This window comes from Muscardinus avellanarius (assembly GCF_963383645.1).
Source record: "Muscardinus avellanarius genome assembly, chromosome: 1".
Lineage (NCBI taxonomy): Eukaryota > Metazoa > Chordata > Mammalia > Rodentia > Gliridae > Muscardinus > Muscardinus avellanarius.
The window spans coordinates 93,772,698-93,794,258 of record NC_137786.1 but is presented as its reverse complement, the minus strand read 5'-3'; the positions used below and the strand labels follow the sequence as shown (position 1 = coordinate 93,794,258).

Genomic DNA, 21,561 nt, shown 5'->3' with positions numbered 1-21,561 from the left:
AAGAAATAAAAGGGACTTCAGATAAATGAGGAGAGAGACCAGTAGAGCCATGGTTTGTAAAATGGATAAAGTATAACATAAGTGTACTTTTATGTCTTGTGCATTTTTAAACAATTTTAGAAATATCTAGATTAATTTTAGAATATTAGCCACGTTTCAGTTTTCTTTTAAAATTGCATATTTTCTTAGTTGTAAGAGAAAAAAGAATAGAATTATTAACACAGATTTTTAATGTTGAATGGGTCTCCACTATTCCCCAGAATGGCTAAAGGGCTGACAACTACATTACTGATGATGGGAGCAACTAAAACACACACAAGTTCTGATGGGAATGCAACTTAGCATAACAACTTTTGGGAAGAAGAATTGGCAATTTCTTATAACACAAATCATATATCTCCACATAGATGCTACTGATACTGTGTGACTCAGCAATTTTAATCCTAGATTTTTACCCACAAGGAATGAAAGTATACATCTACATAAAGATTGTCCAAGAATAGTCATAGCAAATGTATCCATAACTGCTTCCAAACTGCAAACAGTTCACAGCTTCTTCAGTAGAACAGATAAATTACAGTACATTCACATAAGGGAGTACCTGTTGGCAACCAAAAAATAAAATCAGAAAAAAATATTGAAACATGAAATGAGGTAACAGATGAATTCAGAACCTTACACTGAGTTGTTTTTTTATGCCTTACACAAAGGAGTTCATTGGATTTGATCCTATTTTTGAGGTTTTAGAACATAGTAAAAGGTAAAATAAAACAACATAAATATCTACAAAAGTAGTTGCCTTTCTCCATGGGAATGGCCCTCTATTTGCAAAGAGCATGAGAGAACTTTGCGGTGCACTAGGCGTAGCCTTGGCCTTGATGCGGGTTCAAGGTAGACATGCATATGCATTTCTCAGAATGGGTTACATAAATCTTGCTTTAAAAAAACCATTAATAAACATTGAACTCTAGTTAAGTATGTGTGTAGTAAAGTATTTAGGAGTGAAATACACTGATATGGATTTTATAATGCCTAAAATAAGATATATTTATATACAGATATGGGAAAGAACAAAGATGGCTATATTAGGGATAAAGCAAAAATAGCAAAATGTTACTTATAGAAAGGAGTATTCTAAAAAGTTTAGAATATAGACTTTGTTGGAATTTTGTTCTAATTCAGGCTAAAGATAAGAGTTTTTCCTTTTTATGCCTCTGTCATAATTTAAAGTTTTGTCCTACCCAATTGTACCATCTCAATTGCAATTAGCTTGTTACCTTTTTAAATCAAATTTCTTGGTTCCTCACATGGGACCTGTTGATTAATTGAATAATGTTTTAAGGATCTGTATTAGTTTCCTGGGCCTACTATAGCAAATTACCACCACTTTGTACTTTAAAAACAAATAAAACATTCTTTCAACGTGTGGAGGACAGAAGTCCAAAATCAGGTCTCTAGCCTGAAATCAAACGTCAGGCTACCTCCAAAGGTTCTAGAGGAGGATCAGTTCCTTCTCGTTCCAATTTCTGGTATCTAGCTCTCAAAGTACACTGTGATTGCACTTCAGATAAAATCTCCCCATCTCAGAATCACATATGTAAATATGTTTTTTAAATACAACATTTGTAGGTCCAGTGGACTTTGACCTGTTATCTTTAGGAGCCATTCTTAAGCATTTTTTAAATGTGCCAGGCTCTATGCTAGGACCTGAATAATAATAGTCAACATTTAGCTGTGTCCTGTATGCCAGGTGTTGCTCTATATACTTGACTTTTTTTTTTTTTTTTGGTACTGGGGATAGAATCCAGGGGCTTTTCTACCTCTGAGCTACACTCCCCCCAAGTCCTATTTTTTAATTCTTTCTTTTGAAACAGGGTCTCACTTAGTTGTAAAGGGCCTCACTAGCTGAGGCTGTCTGCCAACTGCGATTCTACTGTCTTGGCCTCCCAAATGCTGGCATTACAAGCGTGCACCACCACACCTGGCACTGACATTTCTTTTAACTAAAGAAAAAATTTGACTTGATTCAACATAAACTTATTGGACCATATATTTCTTTCTTGTATATGTCAACTATTAAGCCCCAGAGTGCTAGTTTTTTGAGAAATGCATATTAGGAAGTTATAGTCTATTCTAAATAACCCTACTTTATTTGTATGAAAGATGTTAAAATTGACATGGTTATGAATTCCCTTTAGAAACAAACTTGTCTTATTCATGTTCATATTTATATAGTTAGTGGTACAGTAGATGCTAGTAAGTGCTTGTTAAATGAGTAAAAGCATTTCACAAACATTATGGAATATAATCATAAAATCGTTGGAGGTACACATTTTACTTTCCATTTTATAGAAGTAATTTAGAGAAATTGAATTATATTCCTAATTTCAGAAGTGTGTGCTACACACACACACACGCACACATGCACACACATGCACAGTTTTAACAATTTGAACAGATATATATTTCTATTATCTATAGCCAGCCAATTGATATTCTACACAAAACATTAAAATTAGGAAAATTCTGATGCAGCAAAATATCACCTATTATTATACATGAAAAATAATACTTTTCAATTTTTTACACCATTCTTTGAGGCCAATTTCTCATAGACCAGTATCTCAATGCTATTAAGGGGAAAGAAAATTTTTAAATGATATAGAATAATTTGATGCTTTCGTGAAACTTCATTTTTTCCCTGAGAAATGCCGTAAGCACACCTAGTCTTTATGTAGCTTCTTTTGGATGTATATATTTAAAAACTTATTGATACTATGGTCCTTATAAATAATCATGTTTTCTTCTTTAGTTTGATTTCTTAAAGCTTATTCCAGAACTTGTAGAAGCTTTATAGGTCCGAATTGTATAAATTTCTTCAGGATGAATATATCCAGACTTTATTTTTTTTCTCAGTATTTTCCAACTTCCTAGCCTCCCTCAAATATTTTTATAGATTTAAATGCATTTTTAGTAAAAACAAGTCTGGATATAGGTAAACATAATACATATGAATGTAGTATTTCTCTTCTTTTTACACTTTACATATTTTCTCCACATGTTTAAATCAAATCAGTAATTCAACGAATGCTCAACTGAGTAAATATCGCATTCTCTCTGATTTTCATATACTATTACCATTTATAATTTTTTCACCATTTTAGAGTATGACATGCCATTGAATTGCCACTGATTTTTCCAAAGTCTCAAATGTTACCAAATGACTTAAGTGTGTTGTGATAACCTGTACTTACCTTTTAATAAATGATCAGCAGAAAAATTTATGCTCTATGTTTTTCTATAGGATTCTCTTATCACCAGGGCAGAATTCATGATATCCTCAGGACTCATAGAAGCATAAAATTGACCAATGGACTCTCAGCTCATTTACCTGACTATCCTTTTAAATGCGTGGCTCCGCTCTCATTTTTTTATTCTAGTAATTACTTTAGAAAATAATAAACTATCCCCGCCAAGCCCTCAAACTTGCTCAGAATGCATTCCTTTAGTGAGGTACTTGAGAGAAGTGTGTTCTGTGTAGAGCAGAAATTTTAATCCTGGTTTACATAGTATTCTGCTCCATGGCTTGTTGATTATGCAGACAGAACAGTATAATAATCAACAGTAGAGCATTTAGAAATATGCCAGAGAGATGCATTCTTCATCTTGATTTATCCCTAAAAATAACACAAAGCTGAGTATTGGGGCTGGGAGTGTTCTTCCTGCTTGCTATCAAACATGATGCTTCCTGCAGAGGTACCCACTGTCTGAAACAAATAGTGGAATGTGCTTTCTCCCTTCTTATGTTTACTTACTGTCTTGCTTTTGCAACTTTCTGCAAGGAGAAAATGGGTAATGCTCCCCCCCCATGGTTTCTATCAGTCTTACGCACTGGTTTCATTAGCTTTCCTGCACTTTCTCTGAGAACAAAGAGATGTATTTCTCTTTGTAGGGAGTAGACTGGTGACTAGTCCAGGCAAAGCAACCTCCATATTAGTGATTACGGTATTTCAGATGCTAAGCTGCAGAATTCCTTTACTTAGCACACTTACAACAATTATGTATTTGTTCATTTAGTGACAGTACTGATAAGGAAAAAGGTTTTTAAGAAGTATATGTGTTCATGCCACAGGCACACTATATACTACTTCTTTGATATGTAAACTACATAGTTGTCATGGGAGAATTCTTGATTGATGTCCCTAATTGTCATTTGTAAAAATACATTTATAGCGTTTTAGGTGTAAATGTTACCTGTTTTATTAAATAAAAAGTTTTCTCTGTGCATAAACATAATATACCAAAAACAACTAAACTTGAACTGATGACCTCTTTCCTATAAATGTTAGAACAAAGATTCACCTCTGACATGAACATTAATATGTAATAATATAGGGTGAAATGGGAGTAAAGCAAGTCCCGGGGCTTTGTAAGCAGTTTTATGTATTCAGCACAGATGATCATTAAGCCTCAGAGGTCTCAGAGTTCAATCTAGCTAAGCATCAATAATGTCAAATTTATGTTGCGTCCCTGCCTTCCCCAAGCACATGTGAGTTTTCTCTTTTCTTATTTCTGGGCTACTTTGTCCTTGCTGCCGCTAACACTTTTTCTGCCCCCTGATCTACTTCTTTTTCCCTTCCATTTTAGAAACTAGTAAGAACCCTAGACTATACCATCCTCCTTTATAATTAGTTTTATATAATCTCCACTTAACATCACCCATAAAAATTCTTTTATTAGTTTTTGATCAGGCCAGAAGGTTACTAGGCTTAAAAATTAATGATGAAGTGCAGACTTCCTGAGTGTGCGTGCTTAAAGCATATGGGAAACATTCAGAACAGAGCCGTCGACCTGTTTCCCTTTGTATTTGATTATGGCTATCTAATTATAAGCTTTCAAAGACATCAAATTAGTGCTTTCTTCGTTGCATTTTAAAAGAACGGAATCTTTTCTTTCTCATATAACTAAAACCATTTTCTCAAACAAAATTTTGAATAGTTCATTAGGATGTTTTGAGTCATTGTTAGCTCAAATGAGAGACCATTCCTTTAACTTTTATAGATTGTCTTTACCTCTTGTGTTTTATACTCTTCTGAGGATTTGGCTCACCCAGAAAGAGATTCTGTGCCTTCTCAACTGAGAAGGGAACCTTTTGTAAGCATGTTGTGTGAGTTGCCTCCTTGACTACGCAGGTCATGGGAGGTCTATGTTGAACATCAGTCTTTGGTTGTATCACAAAACTGGTATTGAAGCTCAGGCCAACTCCCAGAGTCCAGGGGTTAAAGAGGCAATTAGTCACTACAAAGCTGTGTGGCTGTCTTCTGGTGAGGAAGTGCTTAACTCTTTCTTGAGTGCGGCCTGACATCTCAACTCCTGAGTGTTTGCAAGTCCACCGAAGTCATTTAGTTAACCATTTTAAATGTAAGGTAAACCTAAAATAAAATATGTGTGGCTTAAATATGAATTGAGACTTTTATATAAATAGTACGGAAAGAGGGTAGAGATGAACAGATTTCTATCACGTTTTACATTTCACCTACATTTCACAGTATTCATTTTAGCAATTTGGAAGCCTAGAAAACCTCTTTAAACTATTGTTAGCTTTATATTAATCCTCTTACTTATTATTGGTGGCATTAGTAGTTTGGAGCTTGCCAGGATTTTATCTGACAAATTTTTGCAGGAACAGAATGGTCTCAGATGAATTATAATTTTCTAAAGTTAACTGTAGTTTTTAATGTTTTTCTTAAGATCCTGGGATTTTGCTTCCCTATAATTTTTGTTGCCTGTAGGATGACAGAAAATTTTTCTGGTCTCTATATTAACATATGCCAAGCTGGACATGGTGGCGCATGCTTGTAATCACAGTAATTGGGAGGCTGAGATAGCAGGATAACAGGTTCGAGGTCAGCCTCAGCCTCTAAGTGAGGCGCTCCTCAACTTAGTGAGACTCTGTATCAAAATAAGAAATAAAAAAGGGTTGGGGGTGTATCTTAGAGGTAGAATACCCCTGGGTTCAATCCCTGGTACCACATACATACATACATACATACATACATACATACATTCATACACACACACACACACACACACACACACACACAATACCATAAAGATAGCACCAGCCTTAAGTGTTTCAAATTATAGTGTATGGATTCTCTTATAATTATGTGCCATACATTGATGGAACCCCCATCCCGAGGGGGGGGGGACTTTTAAGAAGGAGGGAGCTGAACATGGTGATGCATACTTATCCCAGTACTTGGGAGGCTGAGACGGGAGGATCACAGGCTTGAGGCTAGCCTTAACCACTTAGCAAGATCCTGTTTCAAAATAAGAAAGGGCTGGGGTATATCTCAGATGTAGAATGCACCTGGGTTCAATCAACAGTATGGAAACAAAACAAACAGAAAAAGAAGAGGAGGAGTAAAAAGGGGGAAGAATATTTGCTGTTTCCATGGAACTATATTTCTTTTCCAATGAAGAATTGGTGAACTAGGAAGCTATGCTTTTAATTTTTTGTTCCTTCCTTCCTAGCATTTCAATTAATCCTGAAATATTACTAACTTCAGCTGACTTTTAGTAATTACATAGATAGTGATATGATTTTTATGTTCTTAGGTATGTACAATAATATTTACAGTGACAATAACAATTTAGTATTTGATCCATTAAAGTTATGAGTTTTGTGACCATCATTTTACAATAATACAGTTTTCTGATTATATCTTTTGTGTTTCTAACACATAGCGTACACTCATAAAACACTGTTAAATTTAAAAAGCTTAGTGTTGTGTTTCTTTCTCTTGCATATTCTGAGGAATGCTTCCAAAAAGTTAGCTTAACTCCTTACATAATGTTTAGTGTAATTGTAAAGGATGGAGCCGTGGCTAAAATTAAAAACAAAACTTTAGAATAAATGTATCTGAAAGCCAGAGCCATATTTATCAAGTTTGTGAGTTCACTCTCCCTCCCCATCCCTTGGAAAAACCTTTAACCATCTTGTTTCTGAGTAGTTTAAAGCATGCGTATTTTTAAGCATTATAGACTTTGTTCTATCTGAAAAACATTTTTGAAGTGTTCTCAAAAACATTCAAGTTGGATTAAAGCCTATTTTTTGTATGTATGAAGAAAAACTATTAGCAACTAGCTTGTGAGGACAATTTTCAAGTACTTTATGAAATATTATTTTATTGTTGTATTACTCTTTCAGTAATACAACTTACTTAAGTAAGTATTAAGTAATACTGCTTACTTTCTGATAGGAGAACTATACAATTTCAGAGTCACTCCAGGAGAGGGTGATCCAGAAAGAAATTAAAAAATGACAACATCCACTCTGCCTCCAGGTCCCCAGAACCACGCCATTTAAATTTCACTAGCATTTAAATTTATAGGCCACTTCTTGTGGTATGTAACACTTAGAAAAAAAATATTAAATTTGTTATTTTTTAGCTGGGCGTAGTGGCGCACGCTTGTAATCCCCGCGCTTGGGAGGCAGAGACAGGAGGATCGCGCAGGTTCGAAGCCAGCTGCGCACGCTGGCTTAGGAGACCCTGTTTCCAAATAAAAATGTAAAAATAGGTCTGGGAGTGTAGCCCAGAGGTAGAAGGGCTTCCAGGAACCCCAGTGCCACCAAAAAAAAAAAAAAAAAAAAAATTGTTATTTTTTCTTGTCTTTTAAGTTGACACCTCATTTTCTACATTTATCATGTATAGTTGTATAGTGTGTACACTGATATTTTGAAATTTGTATACACTGTGTAATGAGTAAATAAAGCTTACAAGCACATGTAAAACATAAAATAAAATAAAACAAGTTACTACTATTCTCACTTTGTAACTTCTTGTTACTTCTTAGTGTAATAAAATGGACATCCGTTGCCACTGTTTAAATAGCAAATACCTAAATAGATCTCAGGTTCACTAATCAGATACTGTCTTTCCAAAGAGCAACCCTGGGTAAGTGAGAACTTAATGAGCGTCCCAGGATAGTTGTTGTTAACTGGTGGAGCTGGTGACATTTTGCATGTCCCCCCTAGTCTTCGCCACTGTGGTATAAGAATGTGCTTTAAGCAAATGCTTTAGCATTTTAATTGCAAATCAGCCTTTAAAAAAATCTTTCAGCAAATATATCTCTTCTATGAAAATATCTTTAGAAGAATACATGAAAAATTGACTTGCATGTGAATTTGGTACTGTGTTGTTAATAGGATTGTATAGAAGAATGTTTACAAGAGACTGCTGTAAAATACAAAATATACTCAATATATTACCTTGGTGCCACTTGCCACTCTCCTGAAATATTCTAACATTTGTTGTTTAACTTAAAGACAAAATTAACTACTGCCTGCTATTTCTTTAAGGTTAATCCATCCTGTTACTAGAAAAGATACCTATTAATACAGTGTTCATAAATAAAATTGTATTCAAGCATAATAACGTGCTATTAGTAAATTCTTGAATTGACTCATGTTATGTTACCGACAAGTTTTTCTTCTTTTTTTTTCACATAGAGATCTTACATAGTACATTTTCTGTAAGCCGGGTATACCTGTAAATCATAATCAATTTTTTCTTTACTGGGATTGGATTATTTTTCAGTAAAACTCAATTTTAGACTTTAGAGAAGTCAATCGGCATCATTCTTTTGGCAAGATGCCAAATCATGTTTTGGTGACCTCTGCTCTTACTTAAGTGACCTATATATATAAATTAGTCAGGAGGAGCTTCTCCAGCACACGATTGAACTGTTTTCTTCCTTTTCATTCTCTTTAGATCTTATATGTCCTTTTCCTTCCTTTTTTCCAGTGTGTATGTGTGTTTAATATCAAGAAATGAAGAAAAGGAGGTTCTATTTCTAACATCACCAAAGAGTATAAAAATAAAACCCCAACATAGATCATTTTTATGATGTGTTTGCATTTCATGAGTCTCGAGTTTTAAAATGCATGTCTCAACTTTAAACATAACTACCTTCTTGTTGCACTTATTTTTGCACTTATTTTCTGATTAATTCACAGTACTCTTCATGCTTATTTTTGTTTTAACTCTGTTGAGTTGTTTTTGTCTTCCTGTGGGGGTTTTTTTTTTTTTCTGCTTAAATATAAATCTATGACTTGCTGGGCATGGTGGTGCATACCTATAATTCCAGTATTTGGGAGGCTGAGACAAGAGGATCCCAGGTTCCAGGCCAACCTCAGCAACATAGGGAGGCCCTCCACAACTTAGTGACACCCTGTTTCCAAAACATAAAATAGGGATAGGGTGTAGCTCAGAGGTAAAATATCCCTAAATTCACCCTCCTCCCCAAAAGGTGTATTTATTACTCAAATGGAAAAGTGACTTCAGAAAAAACGCCTGAAAGTTTATTTAGAAATTCACCAAGCAACATAATAATGCTTATCTAATGGGGACATTTCTTTTCACACCTCTAAGGTGATTGAGCCTGTCCTTTAAAGTGAGATTTGCAAACCAATGTCTGGCAGCTCCAATTAGCTTCTTTTTGGTTTGAAGCACATCACAAACAGTAACAAGGTCTCCTAGGACACTCCTCTAGCAAGCAATGCAGTCATATTTCCTCATTAGTTCTTTTCAATTGTCACTAATGCCATGTTCCAGCTTTTGAGTAGGAGACAAAAAAAACATAAAAATTTGGTATGTATGTAGAATGAGCCATTGTTTTCCATAATTCAAGGCTCTTTTGAATTCCTTTGATAGTTTTGAAGCTTACACAGCTTAATTCATTAACCTTTACCCTTCACATAAATCAAGTGATTAGGAATCTATTTCGAAGGAGACAGATTTTTGCCTCCACTGAAACAAAGTATGCCTTCTTTCTTTTCTTTGGAAAAAAATTTTTAAATAGTTCACAAAAGTAACCTTTCTGTTGTTTTTCAAATTGCATCAAATGTTGCAGGTGCATTTTTAGAGCATTAGCAAAAGAAAGTGAGCATAAAATTACATTATTATCAAAAATAATTCTCGATGCCTTGAATACTTTGGAGCAGGTTTTCTGGCACTTTTCTGTATTCTAAAAGAGTTTTTATATATGTACTCAACAGCTGTTACTCAAGAATTTACAATGGTAGCAGCTTTTTTTTTTTTTAATTCTCTTTAGACCCCTGCCAAAACATAAAAGCTAGAAAATAATCTGAGTGGAGGCAATTCAGAATAAACTAAAGTGTATTTAAATGAACCCAGGATATTTGATTGGGAGAAAATTTTATCTGGACACTCATTTTAAAGAAACTGTTGGTGTAGGTTCTCCAAAATAGGTAGGTGATTGTTCTGTGGTTGCTTATAGGTGAGACTAGAATGTATATCTTTGTATTCCTGTTTCTTTTTGTTAAAGATATGTCTCTTCTTATTTCTCAGAACCTGGGGAGCTGGTTTAGTCAGCCTAATTGTTCTTGGCATACATGGGCTACTTTAACAGAATTTTATATTCTTTGACATTTTCCTACTCTGCCATTTCCCCATATTACGAATTTCTCCTGGATCACCTTATAGATTGTTATTCTCCCTAAAAATATTTTTTCTCGAGTTTTATAATTCTATATGTTATCTGGCATGCAGTGCTAAATCCTTAAATGTACTGACTTATTTAGGTTGTTGGTCATATAATTTTTTGAGGTTTTTTCTTTAGGGATGATGAGGACAGGGGCACCAGGAATAGGAAAATTTTCCAATTCGAGGTTCTGAGTTTAGTGGCTCATGGCTTGTCTCTAGGGACAAATCTGTAATTTATCCCTGAGATTAATAAATATTCTCCCATGTGATGTCTTTAAGCAGAAAGGGGAATGGAGAAGCCAAAGTTCTAAATATAATCATTAGTTTTGTCATTTTCCTCACTTAGAGATGTTCACTTTGCAAACATTTTTTTTCCTTTATCACTATTAAAACTTATTAGAACTTCCTAAAATTTTTGTGAGTACCTGCCCTCAAAAAGTGACCCTGTTTTACTACTTTGTGTTCTGCATGTGTTCTATACGGTAAACTGGAATTGCTCTGACGTTAATACATGGAAGGCAATGACTAGAGCCGAGAGTCTTGTAAAACAGAGTAAACGTGGTCACAGACTTGAATCATATTAGAGTACTTCCTGCAAATACATTCTGGAATGAACTCTAAAAGTTGCAAGAGCAAAGGACAGCCACCACCCATGGTCTCTCATCATGACCTGCTATCCCCACATGCTGTCTTCAGACACTAGCCAGGGACAGGAGGCGTTCCATTTCCATCAATTTGCAGTAACAGGATAACACAAACCACTTCTCTTTCTTGAAACAGTAGCAATTTTAGCTACTTATTTCAACCACTCAATGTAGTGTTTAAATATTATATGAAGATTTTCTGTCTAGATTCACAGAGCTTGGGGTTTCTCTCCCCAGATATCACATTCCTGAATGTTTACAAATTAAATTTTGCTACAAATGCTCCAAGGAATGAATATATCTATAGATGGATAGATAGATTATCTATAGATAGATACTTTTTTTCCTCCATAAATTCTTATTTTCACATTGGTTCTATGTTATGTATAACTTAAAGTACACCGGTTGTGATTATAGGGGAATTAAAAATATTAGGAAACCTGTATGTGACTACACTTTGAAGAACAGAGCAAAAATCCTGGGTGATCCTTTGTAAAAGTAAAGCAACTTATTTTCTATTTCTCCTTTTATTCATAGTCTAAAAGACACTTAGTACTTTCATCCTTCATCATGTGTTATCTCTTGGCTATTGTGTAACCTCTTGAGTACGCTACATAATTGTATAAAATATACTCATAATCATCCATACTTTCTGAACATTTCTCTGCTGCAGAGAGGAAAGCTGATGCCTAATGCCTTTCATCAATTTTGGGATAATCTTTACCCAGTGATTGATTATCTCACTTTATAAAAATACTGGTTCTTGTTGCCTGTGAAACAGTATTTGATTTGGCTTGTACAGTGAAATTGATTTGTGTTTCTCACTGTTCGAGGGCTTGTCTCTGGACCTCTTGTGTTCCTTATGGGCTTTAGCATATCTAACATAGAATCAAGTGAAAGGAACATAAACAGGATATTGCATTTCTTAAGGTTTTTCATATTCAAATATAAAGTCAAGTATTTTGAACTATTTGAATAGAGCATGAGGACAACATACAACTAGTGATTTTTGGTAGAATACAAAATATTGGATATGCTAATTTATTTTTGGTAAGTTTAAGGAAGACAATCAGATATAGACCTTTGAGACTGCATACAGCAGTCAGATATTGTTATCCACTTAAGATTTTTACAGTCATCTAAGGACTTTATTTTTATTCTCAGCATGTGAAATTAGCTTTTAAGTTGCATATAAAATATATTTATTGTATGTAATGTTTTGTTTTTGTTTTAGCATTTATTTTTTATGAAGTTATTAAAATGTTACATTAAGGCCAAATGGCATGGAATTACATTTCTAAATTTTTCTTTACAATAATATATATCAATCATAATTGGATTGCATTTCTGTTCCAAGTTTTCTGTTTTAGTCATGAAAAGATTATGCCTTTTTATCATAAATCTTTTTTTAAAAGTAGCCCCCCGAAAAGAATGTTTAGTTGGTTATTCTGAGGAAGCCTGAAATGTTTATCATTCCATTACAACAAAATTCTATAAAAATATTTTAAAAGAAAAATGTATCTCCTCTATAACTAACTTAACCTTCAGTAATGAATTATGTGGAGTAAAATTATATAAAATTTCCTGACATTTTATGAAGATACTTACAAATAACCTAGACAGCAAATAAAATATCTGAAAGACAGAGATGGATACTGAGTAATTTTTGATGGATTATACACAGAGGTATCAAATTACTTGAACCTTACTTCCTAGAAAAGGTTAATGACTGTTTTTGCTTTTACCCTTTTACTTAACTGTTATTTATAAAGATTAAAACGGACTGCACTGGAGGATGCGTATACCCGTGTGTCAGTATGACTGTATGGGCTTTTCTAATATTATAGGGAACTGGGCCACAAAATGAATGGGGTTGTTAATCACTATTTTCAAAATTCTTTCGGTCCTGTACTACAAGTTCCGCTAGGGTTATTAGAGCAAAGTCTATCTTTCAAAAGCCTTTTAAATAAAAACCAGAAGAGATTTTAAATTATATATATATATATATATCATTTAAATGATATATATATTAAATTATATATATGCATTATTAATATGGCATAAACTTACACAACAATTATTGAAATAAAATGTTTTTAGGATAAGATTTTACAGGTTTGTATGTACATATTTTTCTTTGTGTGTGTGTGTGTGTGTGTGTGTGTGTGTGTGTGTGTGTTGCTGGGTATCACACATACTAGGCAAGTGCTCTACCACTGAACACCGTTAGCTCTATCTTTAATCTATGAACATTGTGCAATTTTAAAACATTTATCAAGCTTTAACGTTAATAATGGAACTATGAATAATATTGTCATTCATCTCTCATGACCATCCACCTCTATTCTACAGATTAATTATAATTATTTTATATTATTTTGCCACATAAACGATCTATCTTTATTATATAACATATCTCTCTAACCTTTTATAGTCAAATGTAAAAGTAATCTTATGGGACTATCTCTTTTTTTCTCTTTGGTTTTAAAATATGCACTGCTTATAAATATATTTAATTAAAGCCATTTAGGAATTAGACTACTTAAGTTTAAACAGAAAATATAATACCTTTCCTGAAACACCTTGAAAGAGGTTTGCTGAAAGAAGAGTGCTGTGGCATTCATCCGATGCTGACCTCTTCCCGTTATATTTATGTCCAGACTCTTGCTAATTTAACTGCAAATGCATTAGTGTAACTCACCACTTTTTATGTGTGTGTTTCAGGTGTGTGGAGGTCATTGCAAAGGAAGGGCAGAACCTGAAAGAGCTGTATTTGGTGTCCTGTAAAATCACAGATGATGGTATGTAATGAGCCCTAATCCTGTTCAAGAATGAAAAGTTACAAAATCCCTGAAAGTTGTTTATTGTTTGTTTGTTTGTTTGTTTGTTTGTTTGTTTTGGCATGTGTTTGTGTGTATGTGTGGCAATGGAGGTTCAACCGCCCATGGGCGTTCTACCTCTGAGTTACGACCCCAGCTCTATTTTATTTTTTATTTTGAAAAGAGTCTCACCAAGTTCCTGAGAGACTTGCTAAATTGCTGAGGCTGGCTGTGAATCTGCAAGCCTCCTATTTTAGCCTCCCAATTACTGGGATTACAGGCATGCACCATTATGCCTGACTGAGTGTTTTTGTTTTTAAGAAATCAAGATTTATCTTTTAGAGTCTTTATCTTTATTTATGCCATTTCTAAAAAATAAGAAAGCATGAGCTTATGTCCAGACTAAATAAATGTGCATTTTAATTAATCACCATATGTAATAACACACACATATATACATGCACACACAATTACATAGGATTAAAAAGTATGTCTATAACAACTATAAAGTGAAAATAAGTGTTAGGAAAATTGAATGTTTGATAGTATAAACATAGTGAAGGAAACGATTACATCGAGTTCATTTGTTTACTGTAATGTCACATGTATTTCTGCTGACATTCTAATTGCCAACTTTGCTTTAAATTCTTTTAAAGCATCATAAATGACCCTGTTTAGATATATAGAAAGTAAAGGGTATACATTTGTGTGCAACATTTTATAGCAACTTAGTTTTCAATATCCTTTTAAGGTAGAGAAAAATAGTTGTCCTGTAAATAAAAATGTATAATTATACTGTTGGAATAATAAAAAATACCATGGCCTTTCTTTTACTTGTTTAGCTTTACTTGTTTAGCTTTATGTATTTTTTCTTTTTTAGTTTTTTTGTATTGATCGAAATATAGAATTGTAAGAGAATGAAATAAATGGTTTCACTTTTTTTTTTTTTTTGCAGTACTGGGGATGGAACCCAGGGGTATTCTACCTCTGTGCTACACCCCTAGCCCAGCCCGATTTTTTCTTTATTCTTTTTTTTAAAACAGGATCTCACTGAGTTGCAAAGGGTCTCAGCCTCCCAAATGCTGGGATTACTAGCGTGCACCACCACGCCTGGTTTACTTTTTGTTTTCTGATTTGTTCATTTACATATGAGACTATGCTTTCTACATTGAGGGAATTACTTTTTGTTGTTGTTGTTAACTTTGACATATGCTAATGACTCCATCATAGGATATCATGCCTTATTTGGGGGATCTGTATATTATTTGCTGCCAAATCCATCTTTTGGGAAAACTAGTAAAGTTATCATTTAAAAAATAATGTAGGGTTGAGGATGTGGCACCATGGTAGAGCACTTGCCTAGCATGTGTGAGGCCCTGGGTTTGACCCCCAGCTACACACACAAATGTAAAAAAAAAAAAAAAAAAAAAAAAAAAAAAAAAAAAATTAAACTTCTCCTCACCTATTTTGAGTTTACTTTTGTTGAGAATGATAAATGTGTCTTGTGTGGCTTTATCCATAATATTACTTTGTTTTGTTTATTTTTTTCCCTAATTCTACCTTGCAAAATAGTGTTGTAATGTATTTTTTCTTTCTTCTGTAGTTTCTTTCCTGGTTTGGCGTATTAACTTGTCATTTAGATATAGTACTCTCTAAAACTGCAGTATCTGTCTATTGGTTAGGCCCTGGAGAGTTTTCCCTGCCCAACACAGGGCATATTGAAAAAATAATGTATAGATTTATTAATTGACTAGTAGATTCATTCATTCCAAATTCTTGGCATTCAAAGTCCTTTACTATCTGTCTCCTAACTGCCCCCTTGTCATATTTCTTCCCTTTACCTATTCATTGTCAGTGACATATTGCAAATAGCTAAATCCTATGGATTAAATCTCCAGCTACATACCTAGCCCTGCATTTTAATTTTCTTAAATTATGAACTCTTCTGAGGTTCTGCAGTGGAAAATGGCTCTAGAATTACACTTTGTTCTGGAGGCACAGAGATATTTTCTCTCATAAGACAGCTAGTGCCCACACTTACTAAGATAGCAAATGCAAAAAAATAAACAAAAAATGTTAAGATATGAAGAAGAGAAAAATCTCTGAACTTGGGACCTATCTAGGGTCAAGTTTGTCTTTGTTTTTTATTGTTTGGCATTTGGGAAGTTCCCTCACATATCTGAAGTTCCATTTATTTATTTTTAAAATAGAGAATTAATGTTCCTCTGTGTACCAAGTGCCAAATCTAGGGAGTGACACAATGTATATTGCTAATAAATATCACTTTTCAGAGGTAAGATTTACTCAAAAGTTTTCTACTTGCTTTTATTTTTTAGGCATTGCAAGAAATTTTTGTTTTAGTTGCTGCTACTTTTGCTACTGTTCTATGGTATTCTCATGTTCTGGTATTTTGAAAGTTTTAGGACTTTTTTTCTCCTGATGTGGTTACAATATTAAGACCTTGCCAATAGCATTGCCTTTTTGTATTTCTGAATTACTTGGTTCAGTAGTTCTTAAGCCTGTCTGCATATTAGAACACCTGGTGAGTTTCTGCGCTTAGATGTGTGAGCCTTTTCTAGACTATTTAAACCACAATTTCTATGAGGTGCTCAGGAAGTGGTTTTGTAAAACATGACTAAATAATGTTAATGCCAACCAAAGTTGAGAACTCCTGATCTGGCCAATTGGAGAAGAGCCAGAAAAGAAAATTTTGTGGACATCCCCCTCCATGGTGACCATAAATTGGCTGTAATTTTTCTGGAACCTCATTCCTTCCCATTTCATGTTTTCTGAGCGCCTCCTCTCCCTTCTTTTCTTGAGTTGAAGGACTTAAAGTGCTCATAATGAAAGTCTTGGTTCATCTGTTGATTCTCTTCTCCAAAATGCTGGGGCACAACTGAGGGATAAAGGAAAGGTTGGTAGTTTGTAAGATTGTATAATAATTGCTATTTGATGATAAAGTGAAAACAAATTACTGAAAACAGCTCATCTCTTTCCCTAGTATAGTGCCAATCATTTATGAATGATTATTGTGAAAAAGACTTATTCCTGGTAATCATAGAGAGAGGTCACTGCTCTGCTATAGGAGGCTTCTGCATTTCTGTACCCTATGGTAATTATAAATTCTAGGAATGAAAACAGATATCGTTTCACCTTTTAATTGGATAAACAGAAACATATTTTATGGAACATTTTGATCACTGAAGCTACTTTGAATTTGTCAAATTTGATGTACACATGATACTGAGGAAATTTCACCTATTAAGAGACTGTTCCACATTTCTGCTTCCTAATCTTTTACGCAAGTCCAAGTGGGTTCATTTTCTCTTGTGTCTTCTTCATGTGGCAGTGGGCCTGGACAGGTGTTGAATATGGTATTATAGTACTTGGGAGCACCTGGTCAGGCTCTTAAGAAATTGTTTTCATTTTAATTGATATATCATATAGTTGTCATGAAGAAAACTATCATGCTAATAGGCTTTTAACTTCCAAAATTAACACATATCTTCATAGTAAAGGATAGTAATTATAAACAAATCAATAATTCAGACACAGCTAAATGGGAAATACATTCTTGGAAAATTGCCCTCTGAAAAGAAATCTAATAGTCACTCTTCTGTCATGGAACAAATGTTATAGGCAGAATTAAGGGGAAAATTCAAAATTTAGGAGTCAAGAGAATGAAGGTAGAGTTCTAGCTTTGCCTCTTTCTTTGTAACCTAGAGTAAGTTACTTACCCTTCTAATTTTGTCATCCTAACTTACATGATATTATATACTACATAAAGTAGGGAAAATGGATAGAAAAGATAAAGGACCCATCTAGTGCCTCATAGCACATAGGATATTAATTGACAATTCTTATAATAACAGCATATTTTTACTGCACCCTACAAACACATCCTCTCTCAGAATCAGCCTTTCTCCTCCTTCAGATGTGGCTCATCTTTTGGTGAAAAATCATTATTTTAGAAGTGTGACCTATATTAGTCTATAACTGTCCAATTCACTTTCAAATATATTAGTCTATACCTTTGTAATTCACTTCCAAACCTCTGCTGTTAGGAGAGGAAAGAAAGAATGATACAACAACAAAGCTAAATCTTTCATTTGTCTCATCATCTGGAGTTTTTTCATCTGTCTTCTTTTTATTACTTTTTAGACAATTTTATCTTGACCCCTCTTACGTTTTTTATGTTTCTAGAATAATTTTCAAAAGCAAATACTTTCCAACCTACACTTTTGCTTTTATTCCAAAAAAATTTTTCTTTTGTAAAATCTTCTCCTTCAGGAAAATGTATCTTTGCTGTTATAAAGAAAACAAGGAGTATAAATAACCCTGTATTATTCAAGTTTCTGGAGGCCAAACTATCCTTTCTCTTGGGCTGCGCTGCCCCCTGTATGGTCTAATAAATGAGATGGATGGATAAAGCACTTATCTCTATTACTGTCTCCACAGTAAATTTTATCAGTATGACCTTTGGGTCAGGGGGAAGTTTTAAAAAGGGCCAGGGGCCAGGTTACTTCTGGGTTGTTAGCACTTTTTTTTTTTTAACTTTCATATTCTTGAGGGACCTTAGAAATACAAACTAGGAATCTTTCTGTTTTCATTCTCAAATTATCAGCTTTTAACTAAAGAAGACTGTGAACACTGAAATCTGAGGTTCTTGTCCAGAGTCCCCCAAGATTCCTGGAACCCACAGCCTTACTGCGTACCAATCCACATGCTCCTGCCATGTCCATGGGCCCTCACATCTGGTCTTGTCTTTAACTTCCCACTGTTTTTCCCTGTCAGTGTTCCTCTACCTGATGTTGGACTTTTAATATAACGCAGCAGAAAGACTTGCCACGAAACTTTTGGATTGCTCTGGACGAAAGATCTCCCAAGTCAAGGAGGTCACTGTGTGCATGGTTGTCATTGGAGATGTCATTTCAGTTGACCTGCCAATTCCAGGCATGGTACATTTTCATTCTGTCAAAAAAAAAATATTGACTCAGCACTCACATTATTGCTGGGTCCTGTGCTACATTCAGGGTGCGTAGTTTCTGTATTCCAGAACTTTCATTCTGATCAGATTAAGAAGACAAGATTAGCCTGCTTATTTTTAAAAAAAGAAAACGAAGAAAAGAAAAGTAGTGTATCTCCTTCCTCCAGACTAGAATGCCAGGGAGCCGCCTGGTACAATTAATCTTTGCTGTGGTGTAACCCCTGCCTCAACCCAGCCTTGTTGACCTTCTGATGCCAAAGAAAGATTAATAGGCTGTACCTTCCCTACCCTGTTTTGGGATGCCAGGCCTCTTCAGTGGTTAGTTAACCCATATTAGGATCTGGGGTGCATTATCAAAGTAAGCAAAGTCTAAAAACAAAAGAAATCCATGAAGCCTTCTGGATTACACCGGTATCTTTTTTTTTTTTTTTTGTAGATCAACACTGATAGATTATTCAAGAAAAAAATCCTATACCAAAAATAGTTTTGTATCATCTTATTTTCCATATTATTAGGTATGTGTTTCTTAGAATGATGTTCCATTTAAAATAAGAGTCGTAGTTATTCCCTTTATGTTCTGTTTCACTTTCAAATTATATTTCAAACTGCTGCCTGATTCTTAGGTACAATTCAACCCTTGTCTGTCAGCAGAAATAACTTTAATAGATATAAAGTGACAGAGAGGAACTTAGAACATACATTTGCAAGGCTAAAAAAGTACCTTTTTGTTTATTGTTGATTATTCATGATTTCTTACTACCCTATTACTTAAATATAGATTTTATTATTCTTACAGGATAGTACTAAATTGCTAAATCTTATAATGTTGTAGATTGCCCTTGTTTATATGTCCATCTTACAAGTTATTTTTTCTCTACTTCAAAATTTTTATTTTATTCTTAAAGTTTCCCACTGCTGTGTTTATATTCCTGCTGCTGTATTTAGCAGGTGTTATTTTCTTCTCCCTTCTTAATAATGGACAGTTTTTCACCAAAAATTGTTACCTAAATTTAACATTTAAATACAAGGTAAACAGCAAAACAGCTGTTGATTTTCTTCGCTTTCCTAGGATGCCTCAAGACTGTACCTTTGTAATTGTGAAATAGAAGAACAATGATAATGCTTATCACTGTTTCTTGCCATAATAGACTACACATCTCCAGTATATTAAAGAAGATATAAAACACTCCCTAAAATAATACTACCACCACCAATTCAAAGACAAACTCTATCTGAATGTGTAGAATTTGTAAACACTAAAAACATTCTCGCCTGTATTTAAAAGACAAATCACCCTGTTTCTGTGTACTTTGAAACCTTCACTTTCTCATACTTCCAAGTACATAGACACTCTTGTTTGGCTTCTTTATAACAATACTAAATGTCCATGTGTATTTATTTATTTGTTTGCTGGTTGGTTGGTTTGTTAGTGGTACTGGGGGTGGAACCCAGGGGCTTTCCTACCTCCGGGCTATACTCCCAGACCTATTTTATACTTTATTTGGAAACATGGTCTCACCAAGTTGCTGAGAGCCTCACTGAGGAGCTGAGGCTGGCTTCGAACCTCTGCGATCCTTTTGTCTCAGCCTCCCAAGTGCTGGAATTACAAGCGTGCGCCACCATGCCTGACTCTTAAATGTCCATATTTAACAGAGCTATTAAGTGAAATATTAAAGTTCCAACTTTTCTCAGTTACATTTAGCACTTCTTAAGCATAGCATTTAATGTTAGGTATTTTTAATATTAGTCTTATGAACGGGGTCTCTATAGATACAGAACATTTATTCTAAATCACATAAAGAATAATACTTCATCATGATGTGAGATTGTAACATACCAATGAAAGTTAAAAAAGTAAAAGTATTGCTCTAGTGTCACTTCAAAACAAGAAAGAAAGAATAATTTTTCCTAGAATTTCTAGTTTTAACATTCATTTTTTAGTACTCTCAGGTATGCACACTAAGCATTTTTCTCTGCACAGTGCAATAATACAATTAAACTTACGGTTGGTCATTATCAGTATCATCAGTGATGTGAAGATCTTAGCAAAGCTTTAGTGAATAGCAAGATAATTATAATAATGCTAGATTTTCAGCCTCCTACAGAAGGAAGGTCTTCCTAATGTTTGAAACTTTGAAAATGGAAGTTTTTGATGATAGCAAGCCCTCTATTACAAGAGCTATTTATGCAGGTATAATCTCTGGGGAGGATGTGAAAGATATAAGCATCGGATAGGGAATTGACCTATCTGGTCTTTAAATCCCCTTCCTAATCCTGGGTCTAAGTCTGGACTGGTTTTAATATCTTGTTTCCGCCAGTAAATGTTGACTATGTGTGTGAGCACTGCTGCCTGAGTACAATGAAAGTACAGGCAGAGAAATGGGTGGGGAGTACATATGCATATTAAGCAATACGATGGTGTCATTAAAAAAAGCTCAGCCAGGCCTGGTGGCCCACGCTTGTAATCCCGCGCTTGGGAGGCCGAGACAGGAGGATCGCCCAGGTTTGAAGCCAGCCTCCACTGGCTTAAGAGACCCTGTTTCCAAATAAAAAATATAAAATAGGTCTGGGAATGTAGCCCGGAGGTAGAAGGCATGCCT

General features: G+C 34.4%; 1 protein-coding gene across 1 annotated transcript in view; it reads left to right on the top strand.

Annotated features, from left to right (window-relative positions):
- The window catches only part of FBXL17 (F-box and leucine rich repeat protein 17), a gene marked incomplete at both ends in the record, with an annotated part of 527,314 nt that overhangs the window by 345,349 nt on the left and 160,404 nt on the right, over positions 1 to 21,561 (top strand). Inside the window, one exon of the mRNA XM_080692979.1 lies at positions 13,880 to 13,956. Within this exon, the coding sequence (XP_080549105.1) occupies positions 13,880 to 13,956 (77 nt within the window). The remainder of the gene's footprint in view (positions 1 to 13,879; positions 13,957 to 21,561) is intronic.